This window comes from Dendropsophus ebraccatus, chromosome 8, assembly GCF_027789765.1.
Source record: "Dendropsophus ebraccatus isolate aDenEbr1 chromosome 8, aDenEbr1.pat, whole genome shotgun sequence".
Lineage (NCBI taxonomy): Eukaryota > Metazoa > Chordata > Amphibia > Anura > Hylidae > Dendropsophus > Dendropsophus ebraccatus.
In genome coordinates this window covers 82,255,369-82,278,454 of record NC_091461.1, presented here as the reverse complement: position 1 = coordinate 82,278,454, position 23,086 = coordinate 82,255,369, and the positions used below count along the sequence as shown (strand labels likewise).

Sequence of the window (23,086 nt, the reverse complement as noted above, 5' to 3'; positions counted from 1 at the left end):
TGTATTTGCCCTCCTTTGGGTTGATTTGATTAGAGTTGATTGGGTATCCTTTGGCCTTGAACCTTTTGGAAAGCGTTTTACATTGTGTGTGGTAATCACGATTGTTGGAACAATTCCGGCGTCTTCTTCGGAATTGTCCGAAAGGGATGTTGGTGAGCCATTTTTTGTATCAAGTTCCTCAGGTGACCCTTTATATATGATGAATATATCATATTTTGTAAGTGACAACTTTGGAGAACAGGGGGTGAGTATAGATGGTTTCAATCTCGAACAGGCCCACAAAGAGATTAGCGAAACTGGGCGCGAATTTCGTCCCCATAGCGGTGCCGCCCTCCTGGAGGTATATATGTTCGTTGAATGTGAAGTAGTTATGATTAAGAATGAAGCTGATACTGTTGAGAATGAATTCTTGTTGTGCTGGAGGCATATTTGGGTCCAAAGAAAGAAAATGGGCAATAGCTTAGCGGCCTACGACCTGTTTGTGGACCTAAATGCATACATCAGATTTCATCCAGGCTATCATTAACATCCCCTGGGAAGACTCATATCTTTTTCTTACCATGGATATTACATCATTATACACGATAATTGACCATGTCCTAGGCCACCAAGCTATTGTCCATTTCCTTTCTTTGGACCCCAATATGCCTCCAGTACAACAAGAATTCATTCTCAACAGTACCAGCTTCATTCTTAAACATAACTACTTCACATTCAACTGACATATATACCTCCAAGAGCGCGGCACCGCTATGGGGACGAAATTCGCACCCAGTTTCGCAAATCTCTTTGTTGGCCTGTGCGAGATTGAAACCATCTATACTCACCCCCTGTTATCCAAAGTTGTCACTTACAAAAGATACATCGATGATATATTCATCATATGGAAAGAGTCACCTGAGGAACTTGATACATTTGTGTCCAGCATCAACGCCAACAACTGGGGCCTACAGTTCACACACACAGTTTTTACCAATCATGCTATCTTTCTGGATATCATAGTATCACATACCACAAGCAATACCATAGAAACTAAAAATTATTTCAAACCAGTGGACAGTAACAACTACATCCATTTCAAAAGTGCACATTTCAAAAAATGGCTCACCAATATCTCTTTCGGACAATTTAGAAGAATACGCCGGAATGGTTCCAACAATCGCGATTACCATACACAATGTAAAACGCTTTCCAAAAGGTTCAAGGCCAAAGGATACCCATCAACTCTAATCAAATCATCCCAAAGGAGGGCAAATACACTCACTCAGCAAACCTGTTTACTTCCCAGCCAACGAACCAATATGCCTATGGTGACAACCTGTAACTTCGTCACTACTTTCACCAATGAAAATAAAGCCATTAAAGCCATTCTAAAGAAACATTGGCCTATACTCAAACAAGATCCCTATCTAAAGGACATCCTCCCTGCAGCCCCTTGCATCACATTCAGGAGAGCACGCACGCTGAAAAACCTTCTAGCCCCCAGTAAACTCAAAAGTAACAAACCTTCCCAGAGAAATAACAGTAACTTCCTTGCACTTTCTGGGAGCTATAAGTGTGGCCACACCACATGCAAATGTTGCAGCACCATAAATCATAAACAGAAATACTTTACATCCAATCAAACAGGTACCACCTACGAAATAAAATCTCATATGACTTGTAATTCAGATTATGTCATCTATCTGATAGAATGTACCTGCGGACTACAGTATGTGGGACGGACCATCCAGACCCTGAGAAGCAGGCTGAACAAGCATATAGCCAACACCAACAATGGATTCATGTTACACAGCATCTCCAGACGTGCAGCATTAGAACATAGCAGTGACTTCTCCGAATTTAAAGTTACCCCAATCGAACAAATACACAAAGACAATTGTCAACGATTCTCAAAACTAAAACAAAGGGAAAATTTCTGGATTTATACCTTGCGAACCCTGTTACCCGCTGGACTAAACGAATGCATTAACCCCTTCAAGACTAAGCCTATTTGGGCCTTAATGACCAGGCTCATTTTTCAAAATCTGACCTGTCTCACTTTATGCGCTCATAGCTCAGTGATGCTTTAACGTATGCTAGCGATTCTGAGATTGTTTTTTCGTCACATATGGCACTTTATATTAGTGGCAAAATTTGGTCACTACTTTGTGTGTTTTTTGTGAAAAACATCAAAATATCATGAAAAATGTAAAATATTAGCATTTTATGAACTTTTGAAATCCTCTGCTTCTAAAAAAAGAAAGTCGTAGCACATAAATTAGTTACTAAGTCACATTACCGATGTGTCCTCTTTATTCTGGCTTCATTTCATAAACATATTTTACTTTTTTAGGGTGTTACGGGGCTTAGAAATTTATCAGCAAAATACCACATTTTCGTGAAAGTTTCCAAAACTGATTTTTTTAGGGACCAGTTCTTTTTTTAAGTTGATTTAGGAGGCTTGTATACTGGAAACCCCCATAAGTGACCCCATTTTGGAAACTACACACCTTAAAGAATTAATCTAGGGGTATAATGAGCATTTTAACCCTACAGGGGCTGGAGCAAAGTATTCACCATTAGGCCGTAAAAAAATGGAAAATTAAAAATTTCCAATAATATATACGTTTAGATTAAAGTTTCTCATTTTAAAAAGGAACATGAGAGAAAAAGCACCCCAAAATTTGTAACGCAGGTTCTCATGAGTACAACGGTACCCCATATGTAGGCGTAAACCACTGTATGGGCACACAGCAGGGCTCAGAAGGAAGGGAGCGCCAATTGTCTTCAGCAAAATCTGCATTGGAAAAGCTGTTTCTGAGCACCAGGTGCATTTGCAGAGCCCCTGTAGTGTCAGCAGAATAGAACCCGCCCAAACGTCACCCCATTTTGGAAAGTACACCCCTCAAAGAATTAATCTTGGGGTAGGATGAGTATTTTGACCCCACAGGTATTAGAGGAAAGTATTCAAAATTAAGACAGTAAAAATGAAAAACTCGAATTTTTCCAATAATATGTTCGTTTAGTTTGAAATTTCTCAATTTCACAAGGAACAAGAAAGAAAAGTACCCCAAAATCTGTAACGCAGGGTCTCCTGAGTAGAACGGTACCCCATATGTGGGCATAAACCACTGTATGGGCACACAGCCGGGCTCAGAAGGAAGGGAGCGCCAATTAGCCTTTTCAATGCAGATTTTGCTGAAGAAGTTTCTGAGCGCCAGGTGCGTTTGCAGAGCCCCTGTAGTGCCAGCGGAGTAAAATCTCCTCATAAGTCACCCCATTTTGGAAAGTGCACCCCTCAGAGAATTCATTTTGGGGTGTGGTGACCATTTTGACCCCACAGGTATTAGAGGAAAGTATTTAAAAGTAGACAGTAAAAATAAAAAACACGAATTTTTCCAATAATATATTCCTTTAGTTTGAAATTTCTCAATTTATTGAGGAGCAGGAGAGAAAGTTCACCCCAAAATCTGTAACACAGGTTCTCCTGAGTACAACGATACCCCATATGTGGGCATAAACCCCTGTATGGGCACACAGGAGGGCTCAGAAGGAAAGGCGCGCCAATTAGCATTTTCAGTGCCGATTTTTCTGAAGAGGTTTCTGAGAGCCAGGTGCGTTTGCAGAGCCCCTGTAGTGCCAGCGGAGTAACCCCCCCCCCCCCCCCCATAAGACACCCCATTTTGGAAAGTGCACCCCTCAAAGAATTCATCTTGGTGTGTGGTGAGCATTTTGACCCCACAGGTATTGGAAGAAAGTATTCAAAATTGGCCAGTAAAAATGAAAAACTCGAATTTTTCCAATAATATGTTCATTTAGTTTGAAATTTCTAAATTTCACAAGGAACAGGAGAAAAAATGTACCCCGAAATCTGTAACGCAGTTTCTCCTGAGTAGAACAGTACCCCATATGTGGGCATAAACCACTGTATGGGCACACAGCAGGGCTTAGAAGGGAAGGAGCACCAATTTGCTGGAGCAAAACCGCAGCTAGTAACAGTTATTAGAAAAGCACAGTTACTAAAATACAATAAAGAAAATGAGATTACAGGTAACGTGGGGTGGTTCCGGGTAATCTGGAGTTGGTTACGGGCAACCTGGGGTGGTTACGGTTAACATGGGGTGGTTACGGGTAATCTGGGGTGGATACTGACAACCTGGGGTGGTTACGGTGAACATGGGGTGGTCACAGGCAACCTGGGGTGGTTACGGGCAACGTGGGGTGGATACAGGCAACCTGGGGTGGTTACAGGCAACGTGGCGTGGATACGGACAACCTGGGGTGGTTACAGGCAACCTGACATGGATACGGACAACCTGGGGTGGTTACAGGCAACCTGGGGTGGTTACAGGCAACCTGATGTGGATACGGACAACCTGGGGTGGTTACAGGCAACCTGCTGTGGTTACAGGCAATCTAGGGTGGTTACAGGCAACCTGCTGTGGTTACGGTAAACATGAGGTGGTTACGGGCAACGTGGGTTGGTTACCGGCAATCTGGGGTGGTTACGGATAAACTGAAGTGCTCATAGGTAATCTGAGGTGGGTACCTGTAATCTGGCGTGGTTACGGGCAATTTGGGGTGGTCAGTGGCAAGGTGCGGTGGTCAGAGGCAAGGTGCGGTGGTCAGAGGCGACCTGCGGTGGTTGCGTGCAATCTGGGGGGGGGGGTTACATGTAATCTGGCATGATTACGGCAACCTGCGGTGGTTAGGGAAACCTGGGGGGTTGCAGACAATCTAGATTTGTTACGGATAAACTGAAGTGTTTATAGGTAATCTGGGGTGGGTACATGTAATTTGGGGTGGTTACGGGCAACGTTCGGTGGTTACGGGCAACGTGCGGTGGTTACGTGTAATCTGGGGGGTTACGTGCAATCTGACGTGATTACGGACAACCTGCGGTAGTTACGGGTAATCTGGGGGGGTTAGGGGTAATTTAGGAGTAAACTGCAATTATTACTATAATAAAAAGTGTCACTTTTTGTACTTTATACATTCATTTTCACTGTATCACTATGATTACTGTGATATTTTCTATCACAGTAATCATAGTTCAGTGACAGAGACCAAATTGGTCTCTTTTACTTTAAATTTTCAGAGCTGGCTGGTTGTGAAGCGCATGCACACTTCATAACCAGCCAGGATGTCGAGGAGGAAGGAGCTCCAGGATCAGGTAACGTATAAGGGGTAGGGGGGTGACTGGGGGATGGGGGGTGACTGGGGGGGTGGGGGGCGACTTGGGAGACGGACCCTGACACTTTTTATCCCCTGTCACCAATCATTGATGGTGACAGGGGATAAAAAGTGCATCCCTGCACTGTGAACAGGCGATCGGCGGTATATAGTATATACCGCCGATCGCCTGTTCCGGGACCCCACAGGGGGGTCACCGATCACTGCCCCATGCTCTCCGCTAGCTCCGGTGGCGGAGAGCATGGGGTTTTAATTCATTTTTACATTTCCATCGCTGTGAACAGATATACTCTGTTCACAGCGATGGCGGCGGCCATCTTGGATGGCCGCCGGGGGAGGGGGGTTAGTGACTGGCTACTAGGAGGGGGGGGGGGGGGGGGTTGATCTGGGGTCTGATTCACTTATTTCATCTCCCCCCACCGTGGATTCACGGTGGGGGGAGATGAAAAGCACTGCAGCGCCGGCCCATTAGTGACCGCCGTATCGGTGGTCACTAAGGGGTTAACTGCCGGGATTCGGGCACGGCGCGGATCTCTGCAGTTGCGGCGGGTGCCCGGCTATCACTGACAGCCGGGCCCCGCCGGGGATGACAGGAGTGCAGCTCCTGCGCCCCTGTCATCCCGTGGACGTACCGGCACGTCCATCTGCAGGAACTGTATGCAGATTTGGACGTGCCGTTACGTCCATATGCGGCAAGGGGTTAAAAACATAGGTTGATCATATGTCTTGTATCTACTGCATAATGTCACTGTTCATTTCTCCGCCCTCCCCCTCCTTCTGCCCTGACCTTACAACAGCTCATCCCTCTTTTAGAGACGGGTCACAGCTATTCACATTTTTTTTTTTTTTTTTTTTTATACTATAATTCTCTTTTCTAGTGCCCCATATACATCATATTTTATTGTCCTCCTCCTTCTCCTCCCATTATATTTGCTGACTGATACTCCAATTATTCACTGTCAGTCCAGTTTCTTACCCACTCCTCTCCACTACTCTGCTACATCCCTCTGCTTGTTCTCCATTGGCCTCTCCATATCATGTTACCAGACTTCTGAGCACACCACTCAGGGCCCGCCTCCTGTTACTAGGATACTGGACACTCACTCTCTCCATTGGCCAGCAGGAGCTGGCATCTGCTCAGGACTGGATTACACGTTACTACTATAAACATTCATTCATTTATTTATGTTTCAACCCCCCCTTTTCGTGCCTGTTTATGAATGAATACATGTCTAACCACTCATACTTTATAGTGTAAACCACACTCTTTGTTCTTTTGGTCCATCCATGCTCGCTGCCAATATCCCACCCTTTTAATTCATTATTTAAACACTTCCCTGCTACTGATCCACCAATGTCCACTGCTTTTCTTTTAAAGATTGACTGGCTGAACATTGACATTTTTAAATTTGACATTTCCCAATTTTTGTCACAGTAACAGGTGTTTTACAAAACATTACTGTGCAATAGTCCCACTATTGTAGCTACAATTGTTTAGCTGCTTTAATGAGATCCGTTAGGATTCCATTCACGAATTGGGGCAAATCTCGCTAGTTAGTGATGTACAGTGTGTTATGTTTAGATAGGATCTCGCTAAGGCCAATTATACACGTACCACATCGCAGAAGTTTTCACACAGCGAGTTCTGCAGCTAAATCCGCTGCGGTGCCTGGTCCTGTCATTTTATGTGGCTTTACGTCCTCGCAAATTTTTCATTCTGCTGAGAGAATGTACAGCCCCTTCCCATTCATCCCACTGCTCCGAAACTAATATGTTCCTTTCCGCATTTAACGAGAGCGTGGACAGGTAACGTATAAGCCCGCCAGCAGTGGGTTAAGTGCGAAGGGGCTTTAGAAAGGCCATAGAATATGACTGTACCAGGTATCGCAGTGGAACTTGCAGTGTGAGATCGGCTGCGATATAGTACATTTGAAACTGGCCTTAATCTCTTAACCCCTTAAAGGAGAAGTCCAGCCACATGACAAAAAAAAAAATTGCTTTTGCATCTGGGATACTACTTCCCACACCCATGTGAAGCTATTCCACCAGAATTGGCCTTTTTGTCCACACAGATCAGTCATTTTCACAAGCCTGATGCTCCTCTTCACTTCCGGTTTAGTCAGAACACAGACTCAGCCCTTCTACTACAACTCCCAGAAGCCCCCTCGGCACGACTGCCTTCCCCCTGTAACACCCCCTCTGTTTTCCCCTCCCTTCCAGCGTGCATACAGTCTACAAGCTGTATACAGGAGAGGAAGACAGCCTGGGGTGTAGAGCGGCTGGCTGAAACTTGTAGTGCGGGGCATACTTCGGCTGATTTCTGATTCCCAGCACTACAAGCTCCTGCCAGCCGCTCTGCTCCAGATACAGCAGCAGCAGCCTGTGTCCCATCCTCCATCCAGCAGCCTGTGTACAGCCGTCCCCTGTGTCCAGCAAGAAGGGGTCACGGCTGGGTTATACAGCGCTGCGTTCTCTACTACTGCTACAGGGTGAGAGGAGGGAGGGGGGAGAGAGCGGAGGGAGTGAGTAAATGAGTGTCCGGAGATGAAGGAGATAGAGGCTACAGCCGAGTACTCGCTCCTGTCCACCCCCTCCCTTCTCCCTCCTCTCTCCCTGTAGCAGCAGCAATGAACGCATCGCTGTATAACCCAGCCGTGACCCCTTCTTGCTGGACGGGACAGGGGACGGCTGTACACAGGCTGCTGGAAGGAGGATGGGACACAGGCTGCTGCTGGGACCATAGCTGTATGTGGAGCAGAGCGGCTGGCTGAAACTTGTAGTGCGGTAGTTTCTGATTCCCAGCACTACAAGCTCCTGCCAGCCGCTCTGCTCCACATACAGCTATGGTCTGTGTCACATCCACTGTACAGTCCAGCGATCTCTGCTGCTACAGGGAGGGAGGGAGGGTGGATAGGAGAGGGTACTCGCCTGCAGCCGCTGTCTCCTTCATCTCCGGACACAGTGGATTATGCAGGGACGCCTCCAGAACGCCCCTGTCCTGACATTATTGGCTGGGAGGCGTGCCAGAGAAGGAGGGGAGTTACCGGCCCACAGGGAGGAACGCCCTGGATCGTGACGTTGCCGGCTCCACGTCACGACCCAGGGAAGCACTCTGGGACCAGAGATCGTTGTGACATCAGTAATGAAGCAGGAACTACACAACTTCCGGCAGCGAAAGCGAAGGAGAAAAGTGGGGTAAGGCTGGGGAATCAGAAACCAGTGTACATTTAAAAGTTATATAACTTTACATGTGGGGAGGAACTATAGAAAAAAAAATTTCACCGGACTTCTTTAACAAAAGCGGGCATACATTTACGCCCCTCACGAGCTGAGCCCGCCCCATAGTGGGTGAGGAACGGCCGCTATCTGCAGCCAGGCCCTCACCCTCAATGGCAGGCCGCCGCTCAAACGACATGTTTTAGTATAAGTGACCGGAGCATCTCCGGTCACTTAGCAATGGAGATCCCTGCAGCATGCAGGGGGTCCCGATCACATTTCCTGACTGCCGGAGGTTTGCTACTTACTTCCATGCAGTCTGATCTCCTGGTACAGTCTGCCTCAGGCAGAAGATCACAGACAACACTGATCCCTGCTATGCTATTGCATAGCAGTGATCAGTGTTACTCAACCAATATATGTAAGTGATAGTTCCCTAAGGGAACTATAAAAGTGTAAAAAAAAAAAAAATAAATGTTACAAAATGCCCCAAAGCCCCTCCCCCAATAAAAGTGCAAATCACCCCCTTGCCATTTTTTTAATGACATTTTATGTATAGAAAAATTCATAAAAAACAATCAATAAATTTTGATCTAGAAAAAGTTTTTACTGATAAAAACTATAGATCATGGAGCAAGAAATGACACCCCATACGACCCCGTAGGTGAAAAAATAAATGCGCTATAGGAGTTATAATACGGCCATTTTAAATATGCCTATTTGCAAAAAAATTACTGCTAATAAAAATTACTGCTAATAAAAATAAGTTAAGTGCATTACGTAAACATGAAAGCCCCCCAAAATTTGCGGAATTGCATTTTTTGACCCAAATTCACCCCATAAATGATATTTTTTTTGGTTCTGTCATTCATTTTGTGGCACATTGAAAGATAGCATTACAAAGAACACCTGCTCTTGAAAAAAAACAAGCCCTCACATGGCCCTGTAGGTAGAAAAATGAAAGAGTTATGGCTCTTAGAAGGCGAGGAGGAAAAAACGAAAACGCAAAAGTGACACTTGGCCCATTCTTTAACCTCTTAAGGACATATGTCGTACACGTACGTCCTATGTCCGCAAGAAGAGTTCAGTGGGGGGCCGCACCGCGACCCCGCTCTGAACTGCCGCAATCCCGACTGCTATCTGCAGCACGGGACCCCGCGGCTATTAGTGGGAGCGGCCGATCCCACTAATTAACACCGTTAGGTGCAGCTGCCAAACATGACAGCTGCATCTAACAGTGTTATTTGCAGCTCATCCCTGGTGTCTAGTCGTGAGATCCCCCCCGTGATGCGTTCGGGGAGGAGGGATCCCTTGGTCTTACCTAGCCGGGCTTCAGCGTTGGAATGACGCTGATCCTGACTCGGTATTCTATTGCAATGGTCTGCAGCAGACCAGAACAATAGAGCACCAATCTCATGGATCAATGCTGTGTTATACAGAGTGTAGTTGAATCAGAAGTCCCCCAGGAGGACTTCTAATTCATGTATAAGTGAAAAGTGTTTTAATCAAAAAAAAAAACCTCCCCTAATAAAAGTCTGAATCACCCCCCTTTTCCCATTTTATAAATAAAAATAAACATGTTTGGTATTGCCGCGTGCGTAATCGCACAAACAATTATCACATTCCTGATCTCGCACGGTAAACGGCGTAAGCGCAAAGACCCGCCAAAGTGCAAAAATTTAGCATTTTTGGTCGCATCAAATCCAGAAACATTGTAATGAAAAGCGATCAAAGAGTCGCATATACGCAATCAAGGTACCGTTAGAAAAAACACATCATGGAGCAAAAAATGGCACCTCAGTCAGCCCCAAAGGATAAAAGCGTTATAAACATGGTAGGCATAGCATTGATCAGTGTTATCTGCGCTCTGCTCATTGAGCCTTCCTGTGCAGGCTCAGTGCAGCAGATCGCCGATCGGACCGCACGGAGGCAGGTGAGAGACCTCAGGCGGTCCGTTTTAACGATCGGGACCCCTGCAGTCACACTGCGGGGGTCCCGATCGGTAAGTGACAGGGGACACGCTACGTCTCAGAGCCGCTCAGCCACTCAGTGAAGGAGGCGGGATCCGAGCGGACTTCAAACGGATCCCGCCTCCTTTACTGAGTGGCTGAGCGGCCCTGAGACGTAGCGTCTCGGGCGGCTTCAGACACCTGGAAGCGGCCGGGCACCGGAGCACCGTGATGCGGGAGCCGCCGCTGGAAACGGGGAGGTGAGTGGACGTCTTTTATTTCAGCCACCTCCTCCTCGGTCCCCCCAAAAAAGTGCCCCCACGCTGGAGCATCCCCTTAAGGACTGAGAAAAGTTTACATTTTGTGCTTTTATTTTGTCGTCCTTGTGTTTAAAAACCCATAGTGCTTTCATGTTTTCACCTACAGACCCACATGAGCCATTTTTTGCAACACCAATTATACATTGCAACTACAATCTTAATTTTTCCTTAACCCTGCCCCTCTTCAGTTCACATCGGCACGTCCTGCAGGGGGCGGGGGGGGTTTCAGAGAGGGGCCGCGCCGCAGCACGGGACCGTGGCTATTAGCGGGTGCCACCGTTCTGCTGCGCCCACTAATTAGGACAGTTAGATGCAGCTAACCCGTCTCTGCATTCCATAGATATGGTCTGCTACAGACCATTATAATAGAGCACCGATCTGATGGATCGCTGCTCTATTATATACACAGCATTGATCTCAATGGAAGATCATTGCTGTGTATATAGAAGTCCCCCAGCGGGCTTCTAATTACTGTTAATAAAAAAAGTTTTTTAATAATAAAAAAAATCCCCTCCCCTAATAAAAGTTTAAATCGCCTCCCTTTTCCCATTTTATAAATAAAAATAAATAAACCATATTTGGTGACGTGCGCGTGCGTAAGAACTATTAAATTATAATTTTCTGATCTCGCACGGTAAATGGTGTAAACATAAAAAAATTCAAAGTGCAGAATTGCGCATTTTTGGTTGCGTCAAATCCAGAAAATTTGTCATAAAACGATCAAAAAGTCGCATATAAGTAAGTAAGGTACCGATAGAAAGTGCACATCATAACGCAAAAAAATTACTGTTCACTTACCCCCTATAGACCAAAGGATAAAAGCGCTATAAGCATGGGAATAGAGCAATTTTAATGAACATTACGTTTTTTGGAAAGGATTTAAGTTTTTTAACCCCTTAACGACAAAGGGCGTATAGGTACGCCCTATTGCCGGTAAGGGAGCTCAGAGCGGGGCCGCGCTGCGACACCACTCTGAACCGCGGCGGTCCCGGGTGCCGCTTGTAGCCCGGGACCGTAGGTATTAGCGGGCACGGTCCGATCGCCGTGCCCGCTAATACAGTAATCAGATGCAGCTGTCAAACATGACAGCTGCATCCGATTACCGGATCCAGCGTCTCCCTGGTGTCTAGTGGCGGAGATCGCTCCTCCTGGATGTTATCCCGGAGGAGCGATCTCCGTTTCTGAAGCCGGACGGGGACCGCTCCAAGATGGCGCCGTCCCCGGCTCGGCACTCGTTTGTTTCCGGCTGCAGCAGCCGGAAGTAAACGAGTGCTGATCTCATGGATCTCTGCAGCATATCTATGCTGCAGAGATCTCAATGAGAAATCAAAGTGTATATACTAGAAGTCCCCTAGGGGGGCTTCTAGTATATGTGTAAAAAAAAAATATAAAGTGTTGTCGTCAATAAAAATCCCCCTCCCCTAATAAAAGTCAGAATCACACCCCTTTTCCCAGGTTATAAATAAAAGTAAATAAATAAACAAACATGTTTGCTATCGCCGCGTGCGTAATCGCCCGAACTAGTAATTAATCACATTCCTGATCTCGCACGGTAAACGGCGTAAGCGCAAAAAAATCCCAAAGTGCAAAATTGCGCATTTTTGGTCGCATCAAATCCAGAAAAATTGTAATAAAAAGCGATCAAAAAGTCGTATATGCGCAATCAAGGTACCGATAGAAAGAACACATCATGGCGCAAAGAATGAAACAGCCCCATAGACCAAAGGATAAAAGCGCTATAAGCCTGGGAATGGAGCGGTTATAAGTGACGTATATTTGTTGACAATGGTTTGAATTTTTTATAGGCCATCCGATACAATATAAGTTATACATGTTATATATCGTTTTAATCGTAACGACTTGAGGAACGTGCATAACAAGTCAGTTTTACCCCAGGGCGAATGGCGTAAAAACACATTTCCCTCAAATAAACAAAATGCGTTTTTTTTTTCAATTTCACCACACTTTTAATTTTTTTCTGGTTTCGCAGTGTACTTTATGCAAAAATTCAGCCTGTCATTGCAAAGTACAATTAGTGACGCAAAAAATAAGGGCTCATGTGGGTTTCTAGGTGGAAAAATGCAAGTGCTATGGCCTTTGATGCACAAGGAGGAAAACGCAAAAATCGAAATTGGCTCTGTCCTTAAGGGGTTAAAAGCCATCAAATAAAATAAAAATTACATAAGTTACATATCGTTGTAGACCAACAAAACACAACAATCACTGAACTCTGGGAGAGCAGCGAAAAAATCCAATGGAGTACTCATTTACGAGTGTCCACTGATTACCCCCTACAAAATTTGAATATGCAAAGAAGGGGTCTGTGGAGTCTCGAGTCTCAAAACACGGAGGAATAGCCAGATATCCCTCTCTCCAGATAAGGAAGTCCGTTGCCAAGGGGTGCCTCCTAGTGGGGAGAGCACCAAACGACCAGGCCACCCTGGTGTTTTCCTATTTAGGTCCCAAAGCTCGCAACGGAGTGAGGACCTGAGGGGACTACGTATGAGGGTGGTTTGGTGCTCTCCCCACTAGGAGGCACCTCTTGGCAACTGGAGAGAGATATCTGGCTATTCCCGTTTTGAAACTCGTAACTGAGACTCCACTGACCCCTTCTTTGCATATACATCTCGATGTAATCGTATCGTAACTTGTCAGTTTTACCATAGGGCGCATGGCGTAAACACCCCCCCTCAAATAAGAAATATTGCATTTTATTTTCCTTTTTCCTTTTATTTAATTTTATAATATGAATTTTTTTTTTCCGGTTTTGCAGCATATTTTAATCAATAATTAAGTCTGCCATTGCAAAGTAAAATTAGTCGCGCAAAAAATAAGGGCCCATGTGGATGTGTTGGTGAAAAAATGCAAGTGCTGTGGCCTTTTAAACACGAGGAGAAAAAAACGAAAACGCAAAAAAGAAAATTGGCCCGGAAGAGAAGGGGTTAAAATATGCTTCTTCAAATGGCTCTATTTTGATTATAATACTTTTATATTTTGGTCTTTAGGGCTGTGTGAGGTGCCATTTTTTTGCACCATGAAATGTTCTTTCCACCTGTACCATGCTTGCATATATGCGACTTTTTGACAAAATGCGCAATTTTGCATTTTGTCGGGTTCTTGCGCTTACACAGTTTATCATGAATGATCAGGAATGTGATAATTCAATAGCTTGGGCGATTACGCATGTGGTGATACCGAATTTTTTTTTTTTTTTTGCATTTTTATTTCTAAAATGGGAAAAGGAGGGTGATTTTAAATTTTTATTAGGGGGGAGAATTTTTTTACGAATAAATAAAGCTTTTTTTTTATTTTTTTTTTTTTACATGCAGTAGTTTGAAGTCCCCCTTTAATACTTTTAATACAACTACACTGATTACTCAGACCAGATCTATAGATTTTTTTTTTTTTAGTCCTCAAAATAGGGCTGGGCGATAATGGCCTAAATCAATATCGCGGTTTATCGTACATGTAGCCGCGATAACGATAAATTGAACGATAATTATGACACGCCCCTTTTATAAGCCACACCCATTTTGAAAACCCCATTTTCCGATGGTAATACAAACGTGAATTTATTCCATATAACAATGTGCAGCAAACTTCACAAGTAATACACGTTTTGGCGTCTCCTACCTCATTTTCAAGTGCCACTTAAAAATGGCGAAGGAGACACCGAAACATCGTATATTACTTGAGAAGTTTGCTGCATATTGTTATATGGAATAAATCCACATTTGTATTACCATCGGAGTGCTGCAGAGTATTTTTTACTAGCTGACTTGGTATTCGACTGCTGGCCTCCACAGTTCGTTTAGTGTGCTGCCTACATTGTTGCCTACATTGTTTTCTCTATGTATATATATATCTATATATACAGTGTATGTGTATGTGTATGTGTGTGTGTGTATAGACAGACAGAGAGAGAGAGATAGGGGTCCTAACTATCTATCTATCTATCTATCTCCTATCTACCCCCAGTCACTCAGTGGCTGCAGAGGTCAGGTATGGGGTTGACACCTCCTTCCTCCACTGGGCACCGCTCTTTCCCGCACAGGAATCCTCGGCCCCTGTCACTCAGTGTTGGTGTAGCACATATATCTGTGTCCCGGGCAGAGCGTCACACATGGCTGCTTCCAGCACTGACAAAAGATAACAGGGCTCCGAGGATTCCTGTGCGGGGACAGAGTGTGGCGGCCAGTGAAGCATGGAGGTGCCAACCGATACCTGACCCCAACTGTATGTGCAGGAGAGGTGGGGGGGGGGGGGCAGGGCTCACCGTACAGCTTCCAGAGAAGCTAGGAGAAGTGAGCCGCCCGGCAGCAGCAGTGCAAAGCTCACACTGGAGGGAACGCTGCCGTCTGTGTGCAGCCTGTGAGCCCCAGCAGCAGGATCCCTTACCCTGCAGCAGTATACAGTATGTGTGTGGGGGGGTGGGGGGAAATACCGCAGATACCGTCCTGGCAGAGTTGAGGTCGGTTAACCGACGCTAGTGACGGTATCGGTATGTTTGCGGTATACCGCCCAGCCCTACCTTAAAACCTTCTAGTCTATTGCCTAATCTATAATGACATATTGAGAAATGCCCTGTCAAACAGGGAAATCTGAACAAGGAGTAATAAAAACATATATACGTTTAATCAGGAGGCAACACAATGGGTAAAACAAATACTTAAAAATAAATAAAAATATAAAATACAGATTAAGGCTATGTTCACACTACGTAGGTTCCGCAGAAATCATGGCCGTTGTTACGACTGCTGTGATTCCTGCGGTACTTATGTAGTGCTGCAGGCTAAGGGAATCCCGGCAGGAGTGTATACACACAGTATACAGTCCGTCCGGGATCCCTAGCAGCACCGTAGAAAACTGACATGTCCCTTTCAGTTCCGGCTCGCTCCATTGTATGTTGTGGGGAGTTCTGATGCTGGCGCACACGGTTGCGCCCGCATCAGAATTCAAAAGTTCATTTGGCCAGTACTGCAGTTCCGGCCGGGATGATTTTTTTTCTGAGACCCGGCGGTTCTGTGACCCGGCCCGGTCATGGAACGGTCAGTCTCATACAGTGTGTGAACATAGCCTACAACTATATATTGCCGCAGGACCCAGTCGGCATAACCAATATGATGTGTCTATACGCAGTCCTCAGTGCACACTGCAACAATGCTGAAACCAGCCCAACACGTGTAGCATTTAGGATACATTACATATGCCCCCCAACGAGACACCAGGGGTGGGGGACAAAAAAGCAATTTAAATGCAGCTGACAGCTGCATTTAAATAGCTAATTAGCAGAGAGTGACGATCGGCTACACTAGCTGTTACACACGGCCCCCACCTGCACATAGCAGTCGGAAACCGCCCCCAGTGCAGAGAGGGCCTGCGCCGTGAGCCCTCTCTGCTTTCTCTTAACGGCGGCTGGGCGAGCATACTAGTCCTGCATCTTTAATGTGTCTGAATGCTGGTAGTGAGAGCTTGTATTTTTGCAGTTTCCCCTTCCCCAGTCATGCAGCATACATATTACAGTTAAAGTGAGGCTGGAAAAACACAAATTTTTTGGTAAACTGCCACTTCAGTTTTTGTGGCAAAACCAGAAGATCCAACAGAAATTAATAATAAAAGTCCTCCTTTTTTATATTTTTAATCCTATTTGAATTCACTTTTGGTTTACGCACCAAAACTGTAGTGTGTGTTTCCAGCCTGAAGCTGCCTGTTAAATACATTTGATTTATAATTTTTATTTTTTCTTCAGTATCAGCTGCTTGATAGATGAGATGTACTTGTATGATCATGAAAAATGGTGTTTCTGTAAATTAGTTGCATAAATAAAAACTAGATTGTGATCATGTTGTGCCCAAGGGGTAGGTTGTGTTCATAAATTCCTGTTACATATATAGAACAGCTTACATATCTGGGCTGCTTTTATTGACTATATTATTATGGCCATCAGTTAAATGTTTTGTAGTCCACTAGTTTCACACTTTTTTTTTTTTTTAACATAGGCCTAATGTAGGACAATATGGTGTGTACTTTTGTTTACCCTTTATATTATAATTTTCCTTTTCCAGGAAGCAAACGTATTGTGGATGTTATGGATGTTGGCACTCAAAAGGGAATAGATATGACTATGGCACAGTGGGCAAAGTATTATGAAACCCCTGAAGAAGAAAGGGAGAAACTGTACAATGTAATAAGCCTTGAATTCAGCCATACCAAGCTGGAGAACCTGGTACAAAGACCTGCCACGGTAAGCAGCTAGACCTAAATCCCACTGTTCTTTGGACTTTTCCTTACTATCTCCAGACCTTTTGTTACTATACTAAAAGACCCGCTTATCGCCTTGGCAGTAAGCAACCAATTTTAATTTTTGCATTTCTGTTTTCCTCCTTGCATTCTAAAAACTATTGCTTTAATTTTTCCCTTAACAAAGCCATAAAAGGGCTTGTTCGTTTTTTTTTTTTTTTTGTGGGACCAATTGTACTTTGTAAAATTTTACCATTTTACACTGTCCTTTGTTATTGAACAACTGCCCTCTTTCATCAGACCTTCTATGCTGCCTGAATAACCCCTTTTAAAGTGTCCCTGTCATTTGTGAAAACTTTTGATGTGTCACAAGTTTCGATCAGTGTAGGTCTAAACTAGCAGAACAATTGTGTTTTACTCCTCTGCAATCTCCACATCCTACCACTCAGATTCTTACCTGTCAAAGTATTACTTGGAAAAACATTTATGTTGGATCTGCTAAGCTAACATATAATTTAACCCTTAACCAGGCATTTTTGTTTTTGCACTTTCATTTTTTCCATTCTTTTGCAACATAAATTGTAAGTTGCAATAACAGACTTAATTTTTGCCCTGTTTCGCTGCATGTTTTATGGAAAAATTATTTCTGCAGTGAAATTGAAAAAACAAAACAAAAAACACATTGCTTTTTATTTTGGGGGTTTCGGTTTTACACCTATGTTAACCCCTTCGTGCTGCAGCTAGTTTGGGCCTTAATGACCAGGCTAATTTTTCAAAATCTGACCTGTCTCACTTTATGCTCTTATAGCTCAGTGATGCTTTAACGTATGCTAGCGATTCTGAGTTTGTTTTTTTCGTCACATATGGCACTTTATTTTAGTGGCAAAATTTGGTCACTACTTTGTGTGTTTTTTGTGAAAAACATGAAAATATCATGAAAAATTTAATAATTTGCATTTTATGAACTTTGAAATTCTCTGCTTCTAAAAAAAGAAAGTCGTAGCACATAAATTAGTTACTAAGTCACATTACCAATATGTCTTCTTTATTCTGGCATAATTTGGTAAACATATTTTACTTTTTTAGGGTGTTACGGGGCTTAGAAATTCATCAGCAAATTATCACATTTTCGTGAAAGTTTCCAAAACTGATTTTTTTAGGGACCAGTTCTTTTTTTAAATGGATTTAGAAGTCTAGTATCCAGAAAACCCCCATAAGTGACCCCATTTTGGAAACTACACACCTTAAAGAATTAATCTAGGGGTATAATGAGCATTTTAACCCTACAGGGGCTGGAGGAAAGTATTCACAATTAGGCAGTAAAAAAATGGAAAATTAAAATTTTCCAATAATATATACGTTTAGATTAAAGTTTCTCATTTTCAAAAGGAAAATGAGAGAAAAAGCACCCCAAAATTTGTAACGCAGGTTCTCTTGAATACAACGGTACCCCATATGTGGGCGTAAACCACTGTATGGGCACACAGCGGGGCTCAGAAGGAAGGGAGCGCCAATTAGCTTTTCCAATGCAGATTTTGCTGAAGAAGTTTCTGAGCGCCAGGTGCGTTTGCAGCGCCCCTGTAGTGTCAGCAGAGAGAAAACCCCCCATAAGTCACCCCATTTTGGAAAAAGCACCCCTCAAAGAATTCATCTTGGTGTGAGGTGAGCATTTTGACCCCACAGGTATTACAGGAAAGTATTTAAAAGCAGACAGTAAAAATGAAAAACTCGAATTCTTCCAATAATATGTTTGTTTAGTTTGAAATTTCTCAATTTCACGAGGAACAAGAGAAAAAAAGTACCCCAAAATTTGTAACGTAGGTTCTCCTGAGTACAATGGTACCCCATATGTGGGCGTAAACCACTGTATGGGCACACAGGAGGGCTCAGAAAGGAAGGGAGCGCCAATTAGCTTTTCCAATGCAGATTTTGCTGAAGAAGTTTCTGAGCGCCAGGTGCGTTTGCAGTGCCCCTGTAGTGTCAGCAGAGAGAAAAACCCCCCCATAAGTCACCCCATTTTGGAAAGTGCACCCCTCAAAGAATTCATCTTGGTGTGAGGTGAGCATTTTGACCCCACAGGTATTACAGGAAAGTATTTAAAAGCAGACAGTAAAAATGAAAAACTCGAATTCTTCCAATAATATGTTTGTTTAGTTTGAAATTTCTCAATTTCACGAGGAACAAGAGAAAAAAAGTACCCCAAAATTTGTAACGTAGGTTCTCCTGAGTACAATGGTACCCCATATGTGGGCGTAAACCACTGTATGGGCACACAGGAGGGCTCAGAAAGGAAGGGAGCGCCAATTAGCTTTTCCAATGCAGATTTTGCTGAAGAAGTTTCTGAGCGCCAGGTGCGTTTGCAGTGCCCCTGTAGTGTCAGCAGAGAGAAAACCCCCCCCATAAGTCACCCCATTTTGGAAAGTGCACCCCTCAAAGAATTCATCTTGGTGTGAGGTGAGCATTTTGACCCCACAGGTATTACAGGAAAGTATTTAAAAGCAGACAGTAAAAATGAAAAACTCGAATTCTTCCAATAATATGTTTGTTTAGTTTGAAATTTCTCAATTTCACGAGGAACAAGAGAAAAAAAAGTACCCCAAAATTTGTAACGCAGGTTCTCCTGAGTACAATGGTACCCCATATGTGGACGTAAACCACTGTATGGGCACACAGGAGGGCTCAGAAGGAAAGGAGCACCAATTAGCTTTTTCAATGCAGATTTTGCTGCAGAAGTTTCCGAGCGCCAGGTGCGTTTGCAGCGCCCCTGTAGTGCCAGCAGAGTAAAATCTCCCAATAAGTCACTCCATTTTGGAAAGTGCACCCCTCAGGGAATTCATTTTGGGGTATGGTGACCATTTTTACCCCTCAGGTATTAGAGGAAAGTATTCTAAATTGGCCAGTAAAAATGAAAAACTCGAATTTTTCCAATAATATGTTGGTTTAGTTTGAAATTTCTTAATTTGACGAGGAACAGGAGAGAATACGTACCCCAAAATCTGTAACTCAGGTTCTCCTGAGTAAAACGGTACCCCATATGTGGGCATAAACCACTGTATGGGCACACAGCAGGGCTCAGAAGGGAAGGAGCGCCAATTTGCTGGAGCAAAACCGCAGCTAGTAATGGTTATTAGAATAGCGCAGTTACTAAAATACAATAAAAAAAATGAGATTACAGGTAATCTGGGGTGGTTACGGACAACATGGGGTGGTCACGGGCAACCTGGGGTGGATACGGGCAACGTGGGGTGGTTACAGGCAACCTGCAGTGCTTACAGACAATCTGGGGTGGTTACGGGCAACGTGGGGTGGTTACGGGCAATGTGGGGTGGTTACGGATAAACTGAAGTGCTTATAGGTAATCTCGGGTGGGTACCTGTAATATGGCATGGTTACAGCAATCTGGAGAGGGTCATTGGCAATTTGGGGTGGTCGGAGGCAACGTGCGGTGGTCGGAGGCGACCTGCGGTGGTCTGAGGCGACCTGCGGGGGTCTGAGGCGACCTGCGGTGGTCTGAGGCGACCTGCGGTGGTCGGAGGCGACCTGCGGTGGTCGGAGGCGACGTGAGGTGGTCAGAGGCAACGTGGGCTGGTTACGGGCAACCTGCTGTGCTTACAGACAATCTGGTGTGGTTACGGGCAACGTGGGGTGGTTACGGGCAACCTGCAGTGTTTACAGACAATCTGGGGTGGATACGGGCAACGTCGGGTGGTTACGGATAAACTGAAGTTCTTATAGGCAATCTGGGGTGGATACCTGTAATCTGGCATGGGCACCGCAATCTGGAGGGGGTCAGAGGCAATTTGGCGTGGTCAGAGGCAACGTGGCGTGGTCAGAGGCAACGTGGCGTGGTCAGAGGCAACGTGGCGTGGTCAGAGGCAACGTGGCGTGGTCAGAGGCAACGTGGCGTGGTCAGAGGCAACGTGGCGCGGTCAGAGGCAACGTGGCGCGGTCAGAGGCAACGTGGCGCGGTCAGAGGCAATGTGGCGCGGTCAGAGGCAACGTGGCGCGGTCAGAGGCAACGTGGCGCGGTCAGAGGCAACGTGGCGCGGTCAGAGGCAACGTGGCGCGGTCAGAGGCAACGTGGCGCGGTCAGAGGCAACGTGGCGCGGTCAGAGGCAACGTGGCGCGGTCAGAGGCAACGTGGCGCGGTCAGAGGCAACGTGGCGCGGTCAGAGGCAACGTGGCGCGGTCAGAGGCAACGTGCAGTGGTTACGTGCAATCTGGGGGGTTACATGTAATCTGGCGTGATTACGGGAAACCTGTGGGGCTTATGTGCAACCTGGAAGGGTTACAGACAATCTGGAATTCTGGGGTAATCTGGGGTTGGTAAATGTAATTTGGGGTGGTTACGGGCAATCTGGAGGTGGTCACTGGCAACGTGCGGTGGTTACGGGCAACGTGCGGTGGTTACGGGCAACGTGCGGTGGTTACGGGCAACGTGCGGTTATTACGGGCAATCTGGGGTAGGGTTAGGGGTAATTTGGGAGTAAACTTCAATTTTTACTATAATAAAAAGTGTGTGTTTTATTTTTTTGTATGTTTGTCACTTTTTGTACTTTACACATTCATTTTCACTGTATTACTATGATTACTGTGATATTTTCTATCACAATAATCATAGTTCAGTGACAGAGACCAAATTGGTCTCTGTCATTTTAAATTTTCCAGAGTTGGCTGGTTGTGAAGCGCATGCGCACTTCATAACCAGCCAGGACGTCGAGGAGGACGGAGCTCCAGGATCAGGTGAGTATATGGGGAAGGGGGGGGGGGGGGGGTGTGTGACTGGGGGACGGGGGGTGACAGGGGGGGGGGTGGGGGGGCGACTTGGGGGGTGGGGGGACATCACTTTTTATCCCCTGTCACCAATCATTTATGGTGACAGGGGATAAAAAGTGTCGGCGGCACATGGTACAAGCGGTCAGCGGTATATAGTATATACCGCTGATCGCTTGTACCGGGACCCCACAGGCGAGTCCCTGATGACTACCCCATGCTCTCCGCTACCTCCGGTGGCGGAGAGCATGGGGCTTTCATTCATTTAAACTTTTCCATCCCTGCAAACAAACATCGTTTGTTCGCAGGGATGGCGGCGGCCATCTTGGAAATGATGGCCGCCGGGGGAGGGGGGTTAGTTATCGGGGCACTAGGGGGGTCTGATCTGGGGTCTGATATACACTTACCTCATCTCCCCCCGCCGTGGATTCACGGCGGGGGGAGATGAAAAGCAGCGGCGGCATCGGTAATCCCCTTTACCGACGGCCGCCGCTATAACGTTAATAGCGGCGACCGTCGGTAAGGGGGGGGGGGGCGGGACGGACCCCACACACTGCCCCAACCCCTCAGCTACCTCCGGTAGCTGGGGGGATGGGGTGGGGGCCGTCCCGGCCCCGCAGCCTTATTCTCTGCCATCGCCGTAAAAAGCTGATGGCAGCAGAATAAGGCCCATTAGTGACCGCCGTAAAAAGCCGTATCGGCGTTCACTAAGGGGTTAAAAACATGTCATCTATGTTGCTCAAGTCAGTATGATTATGATAGGCAACTTTATATATATATATTTTTTAATACATCTTTTAAAAAAATTAAAACTTCTGTTCTGTTCTTTAATGCAGGGGCTGCATTGCATTGAAGTGACACAGCGTAATGTTAATGCCCATTCTTAAACCCCTTCCCCCAATATGACCTGGACGTCATGCTTTCCCTGCCTCCCCCCTCTGTCCCTAGGTGAGATCGGGCAGCAGGAGGAGGCTGTGTCACACAGCATCCTCCTGCTGCCACTGCCCGGAGGGGAGCCGCGCTCCCCCCCGGGCAGTTAACCCCATAAACGCCGCGGTCAATGCGACCGCAGCGTCTATGGGGAGATTCAGTGTCCCCCGCCGATCGGGGGGAGGCTGCAGAACGCTGCCTCCCCCCACCGCCACTAACAGTGTGTCCCCCGGCCCCTTCCCCTCGTCCTCCGATACCGGCGGATCGCCGCTACTACCGTTTTAGCGGCGATCCGCCGGTACCGGGCATCACCGGCGCCGCCGATAGCTTTCATCTCCCCCCACCGTGAATCCACGGTGGGGGGGAGATGAAAAATGTCCCCTCAGACCCCAGATCAGCCCCCCGATCACCCTACCCGGGCGGCCATCAGATCCAGGATGGCCGCCCCCATCCCTGCGAACAAACGATGTTTGTTCGCAGGGA

At 45.8% G+C, this 23,086-nt stretch overlaps 1 protein-coding gene across 8 annotated transcripts in view; it reads left to right on the top strand.

The window, feature by feature from the left end:
- The window catches only part of KDM2A (lysine demethylase 2A), a 361,653-nt gene that overhangs the window by 45,257 nt on the left and 293,310 nt on the right, over positions 1-23,086 (top strand). For 7 of the 8 annotated variants that reach the window (XM_069980774.1, XM_069980773.1, XM_069980770.1 and 4 more), the window contains one exon: positions 16,726-16,904. In XM_069980774.1, coding sequence (XP_069836875.1) covers positions 16,726-16,904 — 179 coding nt within the window. Of the gene's footprint in view, positions 1-8,282; positions 8,371-16,725; positions 16,905-23,086 lie in introns of those variants that run through there. The other variant, XM_069980772.1, reaches the window with a different exon arrangement.